The sequence below is a fragment of the Hemitrygon akajei genome, chromosome 13, assembly GCF_048418815.1.
Source record: "Hemitrygon akajei chromosome 13, sHemAka1.3, whole genome shotgun sequence".
Lineage (NCBI taxonomy): Eukaryota > Metazoa > Chordata > Chondrichthyes > Myliobatiformes > Dasyatidae > Hemitrygon > Hemitrygon akajei.
In genome coordinates, this window is record NC_133136.1 from 73,951,554 (window position 1) to 73,965,223 (window position 13,670).

At 41.3% G+C, this 13,670-nt stretch overlaps 1 protein-coding gene across 2 annotated transcripts in view; it reads right to left on the minus strand.

The window, feature by feature from the left end:
* Window positions 1-13,670, minus strand: part of stim2b (stromal interaction molecule 2b) — a 162,443-nt gene that overhangs the window by 112,307 nt on the left and 36,466 nt on the right. For both annotated transcript variants that reach the window (XM_073064868.1, XM_073064867.1), the window contains exon 3: window positions 2,759-2,889. In XM_073064868.1, the coding sequence (XP_072920969.1) occupies window positions 2,759-2,889 (131 nt within the window). The remainder of the gene's footprint in view (window positions 1-2,758; window positions 2,890-13,670) is intronic.

Sequence of the window (13,670 nt, forward strand, 5' to 3'; positions counted from 1 at the left end):
TCACAGAATAAAATCTAGGTGCAATTTTATATATATTTTATAAATATCTGCAAAAAAGGAGGAAGAGGAAAAAAATGGAGCACCTAGAACTACAGTCTACAAAAAAGATGTCAGCACTCAGTTAACTATCAGATCTAGCACCCGAACAAGTGCTGTGAACAAAGATTAAAAATAAGAGAAGCTGATGTATTTCCTTCCAGCGTATTTTCAAATTTGCGCAAATGACAGTTCCTGTGCTTTCCCCTCTTTATTGCTATCTAAACAGATGGGAGAATTAAACACAGAAAAAGTCCTTTTCCAATTTGATAACGTGGTACTGTTTTGAAAAAGAACAGAGTAATTCTTTATAGCCTGGCCAATTTTTTTGTTTGTTTCTTAGCTACATGAGAATATATCTGGTGGTTATCACGTTGCTATATGCTGGAGGCTGCTGTGTGCAAATTGGCTATATTGGTTTTGACGTTACAAGATTCATTACTGAACAAAGCACTGCTCAACATTCTGTAAACATGAAAAGAACTGTATAAATGCAAGTCTTCTTACAACCTCAGAAGAGACCAATGACATTACTTATTTATAAGAAACAGAAGCCAAAAGTTAACTAAAAAGGGGTGGAGTGTGAAAAAAGGGAGATGGAAGAATTTAAGGTGATCCCATGAACAGATGCAGAGGATTAGAATTTCGTGAGTCTAAGAGACCTGCAGCAATTCCAAAAGTTATCTGTTGTTCAAAGGAAACTAACCTCAAGTGTAGATCTAATTACAAATGGAACAGCATAGTCTTGGTCTACATTTAATCAGGTCAACAGGCTGCAGGAAAGAGTCTATTAACTTATAAATTCTCTACAATCAAAGTCTGCTATGCTCTGAACTGGATTCTAGTTAAGGGTTATTACGCTTAGCATATTTTACTGACATTTACTTCATTACTTTTACTCATCAAACTTACATGTGTCTAAGTCATCTCCATGGTAACCAAGTACTCAATGTCTAAAGCACACAGCCAATGTGCACACAGTCCTCAATATATCTTTAAATGGTGTTTACTGCCGGTGAAACTGGCGTCACTGTACTTGAAGTGTTTAAGTCCCATGTAATTACGCAAGCTGAATTATGGCATTTCCCTTGGAATTTGTGTGCAGTACCACACCATCACCATAAAATTTAGAAAAGTCATTCAGCAGAAGGCCAGCCAATTAAAAACTTCATTAGAGCTAGTCTTACAGATGCTCAAGTTTATGATTTTTTTTAATTATTGAAATTTTAAAATATTATGAAAAGTCCTGAATGTTTCAAGGTACAGGCCTAGCTGTAATTTATTAATCAACTCATTATTTTAAATTGCAGTGAAATACATACACAGTTGACTTACAAGTTGAAATTTTAAAAATGTGTTTTGAAAAGATATCCGTTCTGTGTATTTAACAATTCCCAGAAAAACAGGCAAGCGTCACCTCAGGAAGGTAAAGGTCATTAAGAGCCAAGTGTTACTTGACCATATCCTAACTAGAAGCAGTAGGGAATTGTCAGAAGTGCATGCAATCTGCACCAAAGCACATTAAAAGTTAAATTAATTGTGGGTTCCAAATATAGAGTCAGGGGTACACTGAACCTAAAGGAATACACCCATGTTTGTTCTAATCAGATGAGAACCAAATTACAACCAGCTGTAATCCTGTTTGTGATTAAAACACTTATAAACACTCTTCCATGCTTACTTATATGTCAGAAAACAGCAGCTAAATGCATGTCTAAATCCCAGCAAGAATTTACAAGAAGGAAGCTTCCTCTCCACAGAGACGCTGTCTGATCCGCTGAGTTCCTCCAGCATTGTGCATGTGTTACTCTGGGATTTCAGCATCTACAGAATTTCTTTTGTTTACAAAAATTAGATTTCTGTCATTGGCATCAAAGGAACACAGAGTTGCCTGCACCCTCCTTACCAATTTAGTGCTCTGTCAACAGCAATGTACCTAGAGCTAAAAGCAAAAGCCTTGGTCACCTGAGTTTCCTTCAGGCCTCTTGGGGGCATTACTACAATATTGTCACCTCCCTACACTTAAGGTTCAATTGTCTCTGAGTGGATAATAAACTTCAAGTTCTGAGGTGTCTTGCTCTGTCATACCTTAATCTATTCCAATAAGGCAGTTCCAAATTCTGATTTCAGAACTTGCAGGAAACTCACAAGGACTAAGACTGAATTGATGTTGGCAAACTGAAATATACCCCCATTCGCAGCTGCAGTAGTTATTTGCTTCTAACCAATAAATATAAAAATAAGACCATACGACATAGACATAGGAGCAGAATTAGGCCATTTGGCCCATGAAATCTGCTCAGCAAGATGTTTACAGGGAGAGCACCGATATCAAACACAATCCTGCATTTATGGGACACCAATGATGGATACATTTGGTAGAGAGTGGCAGTGGGACACCTTGATTCATTTTCTCCTCCCTTGCTCCAGTTACTGAGATTAACAAAGCCTCTGTCTGAAAGTAGCTAACTAAAGATAGGACACAGAAACTTTCTGATGTGCATGACACAGTATTACGCATTTTAAGTACTTAAGCTCCATCAAACATTTCAAGTTAGTCAAAATTACCAGCCGGATAACAACATCAACGTTTTTAAATCAACCTAAGCTAATGTTTGCATATTTACATCAAAAGTGAAACTTAAGTAGGGTATGAAATCTATATTACAGGAGTTTAACAATGATGAGCTTCGGCTGTTACATGCTCAAAAATTTGTCTTACCTCATGACTTTCCTCTACATCAACATCTCCATCAGCATCGTCATCCATTTGTTTGTGTATCATTCTAATAGCCTCAAAAGAATGTCGATCATCTTCATCCACGCATTCTGCATTCAGTGTTGCGCAGTTATCTTTAAGTAAAGTGCTAGAGATTAGAATGTGATCCTGGAATTACTTCCACACTTATTGAGCTGAAACAAAAATGTTGATTTACTTGCTTTATTTTCCACATAAATTCGATGAAATCAAATTTTATTGCACATCTCGAATTCGTGGTCTGTGATTTGTGTGTGATCAATTTAGCATTCCGCCATACATAAGAAGTACGAAGTATAGATTTTAAGTAAAGCAAGTTAGAAAGCAGAAAACAAGTTCTTGCAAATGTCACCACCTCCGATTTTAGGATAGCTCATTTTATCATTTTTTCCATCATCAATTCTAAATCCAAATTTATTATAGGATTTCTCAATGTAAACACTTCAGATGGCAGCATTTCTGGAGCAGAATGATATAACTCAATTAAAAGGTATGTTAACAAATGTCAGTTAACGCTTCAAAGGAAAATATAGTCATCTACACACCTGTTCCAAAGGAAATTAAAAATTACAGCTACCTGTATATGGCAAGTTGAAAATCTACTCCAAGACTTTAAGGCTTAATGTGATGTTTATATGAACAATTTCAATAAAATGTTTGTTAGGAAAACTCATGAACTAACCACAAGCCCCATGAAGTCAACAATTTTTCTTCCTATCCCTTCGTGAATCATCGCTTCCTTGGGTAAGCCAAACAACCAACATCTCCACCTCAGTTTCACAGTCACAACACAATCCCATTGCTTGCTCACCTCACATCAGTGCACCTGCAAACCACCCCACCTCTCCAGCGTTGGTCACCCACCCCAAATGCAAGGTCAATGGGAGTTCATTTGGTGCAGGAGCCAGTGCAGAGTAACCCTGTGGCCATCCCCTCAACAACAGGTTTATCACTTTGGATACTGTTCAGCAGGGTTGACCCAACAGAAGAAAGACACAGCGGTCAATCTCTGGCACTGAGTCTGCCTCTGTGACTCAGAAAGGAAAGGGGTTGAACAGGCATGCTGTAGTGATGGGGATTCATTAAGGGAATGAACAGGAGGTTCTGTGGGTGAGAATGAAATTCCTGGATGATATGTTGCCTTCCAGTGCCAGGGCCCAGAACAATTCGGATTGAGTCTTCAACATTCTTAAGTGGGAGGGTGAGCAGCCAGAGGCCAGGGTCTATGTAGGGAACAATGATATAGGTAGGACAAGTGACGATGTTCTGCACAAGGAAATCAGGGAATTAGGTGCCAAGTTAAAGGGCAGGACCTCCAGGATTATGATCTCAGGATTGCTACCTGTGCCACGTGTTATTGAGGCCAGAACAAGGAATATTATACAGTTTAATATGTAGCTAAGGAGTTGATGTAGGAGGGAGAGCACAAGATTGTTGGATTATTAGGGAGGTGGGAACTGTACAGAAGGAACGTCTTGCACCTGAACTGCAGGGAGACTAATAACCTAGTGAGAAGGTTTGTTAATGCTACAGAGTGGGGTTTAAACTAGAGTTGCAGGGGGATGGGAACCAGACTGCCAAAACAATTAGTGGAGAGGTTGTGGAGACAGATGTTGGTAAGAACTCAGATAAAGTTGGGAACAAAAAGGCTGTTGATGATGCGACTGGTGCCCTGAACTATGTGTATGTCAACGCAAGAAGTATCATAGAAAAGCAGATGACAGTGCTGAAGATGAGGTAGCTGGGTTACAAATAGAGGCAGTGCAGTGAAGGGAGACTATTAATGGGGCAAAACTGCAATCAACAGGATGAGTTGCAACATAAAAGGTGGACAAACGCGAAAGTGGTGAATACAGGACTGAAGGTGTTATATTTGAACACGTACAGTATACAGAATAAAGTAGTTGAACTTGTAGCACAGTTACAGATTGGCAAGTATGATGTTGAAGGCATCTCTGAATCATGGCCGAAAGAAGATCATAGCTGGGGGCTTAATATCCAAGGATATACATTGCATCGAAAGGACAGACAGAAAGGCAGAGGGGGCGGCGTTGCTCTGTTGGTACAAATGAAATCAAATCATTAGAAAGAAGTGACAGAGAGTCAGTAGGTGTTGAATCATTGTGGATAGAGCTAAGGAATTGCAAGGGTAAAAAGACCTCAATGGGAGTTGTATACGGACCCCCAAACAGTAGCAAGGATGTGGTTTACAATTACAAAGGGAGACTGAAAATGCATGCGAAAGGGGCAATAATCAAGGGGGATTTCAACAGACAGGTAGACTGGGAAAATCAAGTTGGTGCTGGATTCCAAGAGGGGGAATTTCTAGAGTGCCTATGAGATGGCTTTTTAGAGCAGCTCGTGGTTGAGCCCACTAGGGGATCAGCTTTACTGGATTGGGTGATGTGCAATGAACCAGAATTGATTGGAGAGCTTAAGGTTAAAGAACTCTTGGGGGTAAGTGACCACAATATGATTGAATTCACCCTGAAAACTCAGAAGGAGAGGCTCAAGTCAGATGTATCAGTATTATATTGGAGTAAAATAGAATTACAGAGGCATGAGAAAAGAGTTGGCCAGAAAAGAATGGTAGGGATGATGACAGAGCAGCATGGCTGGAATTTCCGGAAGCAATTTGGAAGGCACAGGATATATACATGCGAAAGAAGTAGTAGTATTCTAAAGGCAAGATGACACAACCATGGCTAACAAGAGAAGTCAAAGCCAAGGAGGGGGCATAAAACAGAGCAAAAATTAGTGGGAAGTTAGAGGACTGGGAAGATTTTAAAAACCAACAGAAGGCAACTAAGAAGACATTAAGGTAAAGATGGAATATGAAAAATAAGGTAACCAGTAACATTAAAAAGGATACCAAAAGTTTTTTTTCCAGATACACTAAGCGAAAAAGAGAGGCAAGAATGGATATTGGACCACGGGAAAACAATGCTGGAGAGGAAGTAATGGGGGACAAGGAAATGGAAAATGAACTGAATAAGCATTTTGCAACAATCTTCACTGTGGAAGACACTAGCAGTATGGTGGAAATTCCAGATGTCATGAAGTGTGTGAAGTTACCATTTCTAGAGAGAAGGTTTTTGGGAAACTGAATGGTCTGAAGGTAGGTAAGTCATCTGGATCAGATGGTGTACACCCCAGGGTTCTGAAAGAGGTAGCTGAAGAGATTGCTGAGAATCACTAGATTCTGGAATGCTTCCAGAAGATTAATAAATTCCAAATGTCACTCAACTCTTCAAGAAGGCAGAGACACAGAAGAAAGGAAACTATAGGCCAGTTAGTCTGACCTCAGTGGCTGGATGTTGGACGACGTCTCAGGGTACTTGGAGGCACATGATAAAAGAGGCCATAGTCAGCATGGTTTCCTCAAGGGAAAATCTTGCCTGACAAATCTGTTGGAACTGTTTGAATAAATAACAAGCAGGATAGACAAAGGAGAAATGGTTGATGTGTATTTGGATTTTTCAGAAGGCCTTTGAGAAGGTGCCACACATGAGATGCTTAACAAGACGGGGCAAATTTAAGATAGCGCTAAATAGTGACTCCTTTGCAAGCATCTATGGAAACAGCTTTATTTCTATCTTTGATATCTCTTCTTTTTCTTTTCAGGGTGTGGGGTTTCTTTTAAAGACTCTGACCTTGGCTCTTTGCGGAAATGGGACCCACACTCAGAGCCTCACGACTGGCCGCTTTCTGATATCCTTAGGACACAGCCTGGAAGACGAGTGTGCCTGGAGGGTTCCAGGATTTCATGGCTGAGGGTGTGCTGATTCTAGGCCGGTGAAATAGTGGATGCATTAGTGATAATTTTTCAAAACTCCTTAGATTCTGGATTAGTTCCTGAGGATTGGAGGGTGGCTAATGTAACCCTACTTTTTAAAAAAGGAGGGAGAGAGAAACCGGGGAATTATAGACCGGTTAGTCTGACATCGGTGGTGGGGAAAATGCTAGAGTCGGTTATCAAAGATGTGATAACAGCACATTTGAAAAGAGGAGAAATCATCGGACGAAGTCAGCATGGATTTGTGAAAGGAAAATCATGTCTGACGAATCTTACAGAATTTTTTGAAGATGTAACTAGTAGAGTGGATAGGGCAGAGCCAGTGGATGTGGTATATTTAGATTTTCAAAAGGCTTTTGACAAGGTCCCACACAGGAGATTAGTGTGCAAACTTAAAGCACACAGTATTGGGGGTATGGTATTGATGTGGTTAGAGAATTGGTTGGCAGACAGGAAGCAAAGAGTGGGAGTAAACGGGACCTTTTCAGAATGGCAGGCAGTGACTAGTGGGGTACCGCAAGGTTCAGTGCTGGGACCCCAGTTGTTTACAATATATATTAATGATTTAGAAGAGGGAATTAAATGCAGCATCTCCAAGTTTGCGGATGACACAAAGCTGGGCGGCGGTGTTAGCTATGAGGAGGATGCTAAGAGGATGCAGGGTGGCTTGGATAGGTTAGGTGAGTGGGCAAATTCATGGCAGACGCAATTTAATGTGAATAAATGTGAGGTTATCCACTTTGATTGCAAGAACAGGAAAACAGATTATTATCTGAATGGTGGCCGATTAGGAAAAGGGGAGATGCAACGAGACCTGGGTGTCATTGTACACCAGTCACTGAAGGTGGGCATGCAGGTACAGCAGGCAGTGAAAAAGGCAAATGGTATGTTGGCATTCATAGCAAAAGGATTTGAGTACATGAGCAGGGAGGTTCTACAGCAGTTGTACAAGGCCTTGGTGAGACCGCACCTAGAATATTGTGTGCACTTTTGGTCCCCTAATCTGAAGAAAGACATTCTTGCCATAGAGGGAGTACAGAGAAGGTTCACCAGATTGATTCCTGGGATGGCAGGACTTTCATATGAAGAAAGACTGGATCGACTAGGCTTATACTCACTGGAATTTAGAAGATTGAGGGGGGGATCTTATTGAAATGTATAAAATTCTAAAGGGATTGGAAAGGCTAGATGCAGGAAGATTGTTTCCGATGTTGGGGAAGTCCAGAATGAGGAGTCACAGTTTAAGGATAAAGGGGAAGCCTTTTAGGACCGAGATGAGGAAAAACTTCTTCACACAGAGAGTGGTGAATTCTCTGCCACAGGACACAGTTGAGGCCGGTTCATTGGCTATATTTAAGAGGAAGTTAGATATGGCCCTTGTGGCTAAAGGGATCAGGGGGTATGGAGAGAAAGCAGGTACAGGGTTCTGAGTTGGATGATCAGCCATGATCATACTGAATGACGGTGCAGGCTCGAAGGGCCGAAGGGCCTACTCCTGCACCTATTTTCTATGTTTCTATGTTTCTATAAAGCACTGGCCTCACTTGGAGTGTTGTGAACAGTTTTGGGCCCCTTATCTTAGAAAGGATGTGCTAAAACTTGAGAAGCTTCAAAGGAGGTTCATGAAAATTATTCCAGGATTTGATGTCTTGTCATATGAAGAACATTTGATGGCTCCAGGCCTGTTTTCACAACGATTCAGAATAATGAGGTGAAACCTGTTGAATGGTGAAAGGCCCTGATAGAGTGGATGCAGAGAGGATGTTCCCTCTGGTGGGAGAGTCTAAAGACCACAGGGCACAGCCTCAGAATAGAGGGGTGTCCTTTTAAAACAGATGAGTAATTTGTTTAGACAGAGAGTGATGAATCTGTGGAATTCTTTGCCACAGGTAGCTGCAGAGGCAAAGTCTTTATGTATAATTAAGACAAAGGTTGATAGATTCTTGATTGGTCAGGGCACGAAGGGATACAGGGAAAAGGCAGGAGACTGGGGCCGAGAGGAAAAAAGGATCAGTCATGATGAAATGGCAGAGCAGACTCGATGGGCCAAATGGCTTAATTCTGCTCCTATATCTTATGGTCTTACGTTCTTACACAAGAGATTCTACAAATGCTGGAGGAACTCACATCAGGCGGCATCTATGGAAATGAATAAACAGTTGACGTTTCAGGCCAAGATCCTTCGTCTGGATTGGAAAGGAAGAGGGGGGAAATGGCAGAATAAAAAGGTGGGGGAGGGGAACAAAGATAAGTTACAGGGTGATTGTTGAAGCCAGGTGGGTAGGTGAGGAAGAAAAATGGGAATGAAGTGAGAAGCTGGGTGGTGATAGGTGGAATATGTAAAGAGATGGAGGAGAAGGAAACTGGGAGGACTGGAGGGAAGAGTGGGTGGAGGGTATGTGGAGTTAGAGAGCCAACTCCAGTTCCGCAAGATACAGACCGTCCCAAGGAGGTTTTCTGAAACCCACCACTTGTCCAGGAATTGGGCCATGTGTTCTGTCACATCTTCCACTCTCACTCACCCAGGAAAGCCTATTGTTTAATCTCATTTCAAGAGGACAAGCATATAAGAGCAAGGATGTGTTGCTGAGGCTGTATAAGGTAGCTTTCAGACCACACTTGGAATATTCTGAGCAGTTACAGGGCCCTCATCTAAGAAAAAATGTTCTAGCATTGGAGAGGGTCCAGATCAGATTAACACATTGATTGTGTGAATAATCAGAGGCTTTTTCCCAGGGCTGAAATGGCCAGCATAAGAGGGCACAGTTTTAAGGTGCTTGGAAGTAGGTACAGAGAAGACGTCAGGGGTAAGTTTTTTTATGCAGAGAGTGGTGAGTGCATGGAATGGGCTGCTAGCGGCGGTGGTGGAGGCAGATACGATAGGATCTTTTAAGAGACTCCTGGGCAGGTGCATAGAGCTCGGAAAAAGAGGGCTGTGGGTAACCCTGGGTAATTTCTAAGATAAGGACACGTTCGGCACAGCTTTGCAGACTTGTATTGTGCTGTGGGTTTTCTATGAATCAGCTAGGGGAAAGAGAAGGAGAGGAAGTGATTGGCAGATAACAAGAGGCAAGAGACCAGAGTGGGGGAAGAGAAGAGGAGGCAAGAAAGAAGGGAAAAAATTACCAGAAGGAAGAAGGGAAAAAACTACCGGAAGGAGAAATCAATGTTCAGGCCATCAGGTTGGAGGCTACCTAGATAGAATATGAGGTGCTGCTCCTACACCCTGAGCATAGTCTCATCATGGCAGAAGAGGAGGCCATGGAATACCATGTCAGAATGGAAGGGAGGATAGTATTAAAATTGTTGGCCACCAGGAAATCCCACTTTTGGCAGAGGGAGTGGAAGTGCTCAGTGAAGCAGTCCACAATTTACGTCAGGTCTCATCAACGTATCAGAAGCACCGCCCCCAACAGATTTGCATGTGAAGCGTTGCCTCACCCGGAAGATCTGCTTGGGGCCCTGAATGGAAGTAAGGAATGATGTGAGTGGGCAGGTGTAGCACTTCAGAGATATGTGATAGGAGAGAGATTAGTGGAAAGGGACAAATGAACAAGAGAATCAAGGAAGGAGCGATCCCTGTGGAAAGTGGACAGTGGGGGAGGGGGAGAACAAAGAGATTTTTGATGATAGGATCCCGTTGCAGATGGCACAAGTTGCGGAGAATAATGTGTAGATGCAGAGGCTCATGGGATTGTTGATGAGGGTAGGAGGAACTCTAACTCTGTTAAGGCAGTGGGAAGATGAGGTAGGCTTGGATATTCAGGAAATGGAGGAGATGAAATTCTGGGCGGCATCAATGATGGAAAAAGGAAACCATCTTGTTTGAAGGAGGCCTGGAAAGGAAAATCCCATCCCGGGAACAAATGTGGTGCAGACAATGGAACTGAGAAAAGGGAATAGCATTTTTGCAGGATACAGAGTGGAAAGAGGTATAATCAAGATAGCCATGGGAATCTGTAGGCCTATAAAAGATGTTTGTAGACAGGTTGTCTCCAGAGATGGAGACAGGGAGATTGAGAAAGGGGAGAGAGGTGCCAGAAATTGACCAAGTGAATCTAAGAGCAGGATGGAAGTTGGAGGAAGTTTGATTTTTCAAAAAGCCCTGACAGCTGCCCGTGCTCCCTGCATCCGTTGAGGCTGTTGCTACCTGCCATCCAGTGTGCAGTACGGACTGCGCAAGGAATTCACTAAAACAATCCAGCACATAGCAGCAAGGTGCAAGATACAGGCAGGGACAGCATACACTGAACGGCACAGCCAAGTTGCAGCAATTATGTACAGAAATATCTGCGCTGAGTATGGATTAGACACTCCCAAGTCCAAATGGAAAACACCCAAGAAAGTAGTCCTGTGCAAATTCCAAATGCACATTGATAAGCAGGTACTGGTCAAGCAACCAGACTTAGTTATACCGAACACGGAACAGAAGAAAGCAATAGTAATAGATGTAGCAATCCTGAAGGACAGTAACATCTGGAAGAAAGAATACGAGAAGCTGGAGAAATACCAGGGCTTGAAAGAGCAGATAGAAGGGATGTGGAAGGTTAAAGCCAGAGTAATCCCAGTGGTGATAGCAGCACTTGTTGAGTTGTACGCCTGAACTGGGAGAGGCACCAATAAATCCTGGGAACAATATCTGAGATCTCTGTTCGGAAGAGTGATTAGGAACAGCAAGGATACAGCAACAAACCCTTGAGCTCCCAGGCCTCTGGTAGAGGACCTGAGATTAAGAGTAAAATACACATACACACCATCAATAGGGGAGGGAGAGGGAGAGGGAGAGGGAGAGGGAGAGAGAGAGATAAATAAATAAATATAAATTTTTCTCACTCCTTATCAGTGGTATGTACGCGTATCTTTCTCTCAATTTATAGTTCTCTACCAGAGGCCTAGCAGCTTCGATATATATATATATATATATATATATATATATATTAGTCACAAGTAAACACAGAATACATTTCTGATCACCACACGACAGGAAGGATGTGGTAATACCACTGAGAATACTCTGGGGGAGAGTGCTCTCAGCACTGGATACCAATCGAGTTGTTTTACCACCTTGGAACAAAGGGAACAGAACATTTGAGGTTTTGAAAAACAGGGCGAATGAGCTCTTGAAGTGTATAACGTACCAAGTTGATGGACGTTGAGCCAGGAAATGGATGACGTGAATACAACAGCCTCCTTAAGCCAAAAGTTTCCTGGTTCTATTACCAATTAATTAATTCTCTACCACACACAACACTCTATGACTAATATCCACAGGAAAAATTCAAACATTGTTCATGTATTTCCAAAACTTATTATTTATCCAAATAAACTTCTTATTCAATATTTTATATTAAGCATTATAAAATATCAAAACCAGATCTTGGTGTTTGTAAGGTTTTAATCATTGGATAGGATTATTGTATGTAAATGATCAAATATTTTAACTTCACAGTTTCAAGTGTTGATCAGAAAATCGTTCACGAAGACTTTGTTAAACAGGTTAAAATGGCATCAGTTGGATTATGGCAACCAAACCAATCAATTTTGTGTGCTAAATCTAAACACCCTTTAACTCTCCCCTTCCCTTTATTTGGGAACAATCTTATTACATCATTTATTCTGTTACTTCACCCAAGTGCAAGTACTGAATCAGATACAGTTACATACTTCTCAACACTGCTATTCAAACATTCTGACCACCTTCACAGGATTATAGCAACATAGTTATATAAATTTGCAGTTTATATAAGGCTTGTACTATACTCTGGATATTTACTAAATATCTAATAATTAAAATTGTCTAGATTTCCCCTTTTTTTTTAACCTATTGTTTTGTCTTACAAAGTAAATTACTCTTCAGTTTCCATTCCTTTCAAACATAACAATTCTCAAGTGCTGCTCTGTGCCTCCCTATTGCCTACCATGTGCAGAACTATATTTGTAGTGCAGTAAGAGCTGTCCGTTTTGTCAAACAGGATAAAGAAGAAATTAAATTTCACAGCAGGACTTATTATTAAAATGAAAATGAAATACCATCTCATCACAAAAATATTGAAGACTTTTCTCAAAAATTCCTGAATAATCCCTAAATAAAATGGCAGGATTTGTCATGGAATCGTCGGTTATAATCGATACAAGTGGGCCCCGTTTTCCAAACATTTGCTTTACGACACCTCGCTTTTACAAAAAATTTACATTAGTTACCTGTTTTAGCTAACCAATGAGTTTTCGCTTTTACGAAAAAAGGCAGCGTGTGCCCCGAGCAGCCAAATTCCTCCCCCGGAACTGCATTCAGCATCAGGTCACCACAGCCTAAACACGTGTCTGTGAGCATCTGAGATTTATCTCGATTTATTTTGTGCATCCGTCAGCAAGATGTGAACTAAGGTATCGGAAAAGCCTAAGAGAGCTTGTAAGGGTGTTAACGCTTAGTGTAAAACTGGATGTAATTAAGCATTTTGATCGTCAACGAAGTAAGGACATTGTCCGCGCATTGAACTTGCCTACGTCCACCATTTGCACTATTTACATGCAGAGAGAAAGAATCTTGAAAGCTGCTGATGTTACTATTGGTTCTGTTTGTAGCAAAGTGGTCTCTTTTAGTCTGCTGTAAACTTTTTGGCAGCTTCACAGTTTAACGTTTACTGGACAGAGTGCTTCGGCTGATACTGAGGCTGCCAAAAAGTTCCCAGCAGAACTGAAGAAAATAATTACAGAAAGTGGTTATTCGTATAAGCAAGTGTTTAACTGTGATGAAACTGCAATTTATTGGAAAAAATTACCGAGCACCCCAACCTCCGACGACTCAGCCCAACACACCATCATCAGTGTGCTCACTGTCTTCCTGATTCTGGTAAGTGAAACTACACTGTACATACATTATTTCTACTTTATATAGACTGTGTATTTTTATGTGTTATTTGGTTTGATTTGGCAGCTTCACAGCTTAAAGGTTACTGGAGAGACTGCTTCCGCTACGTAGTGAGATTTTCGCTACGCTAGACAGTGCTGCAATGATTGAAGAAAAGTATTTCTACTTTATACAGGCTGTGTATTTATCTTATCATTCCTGCTTTTACTATA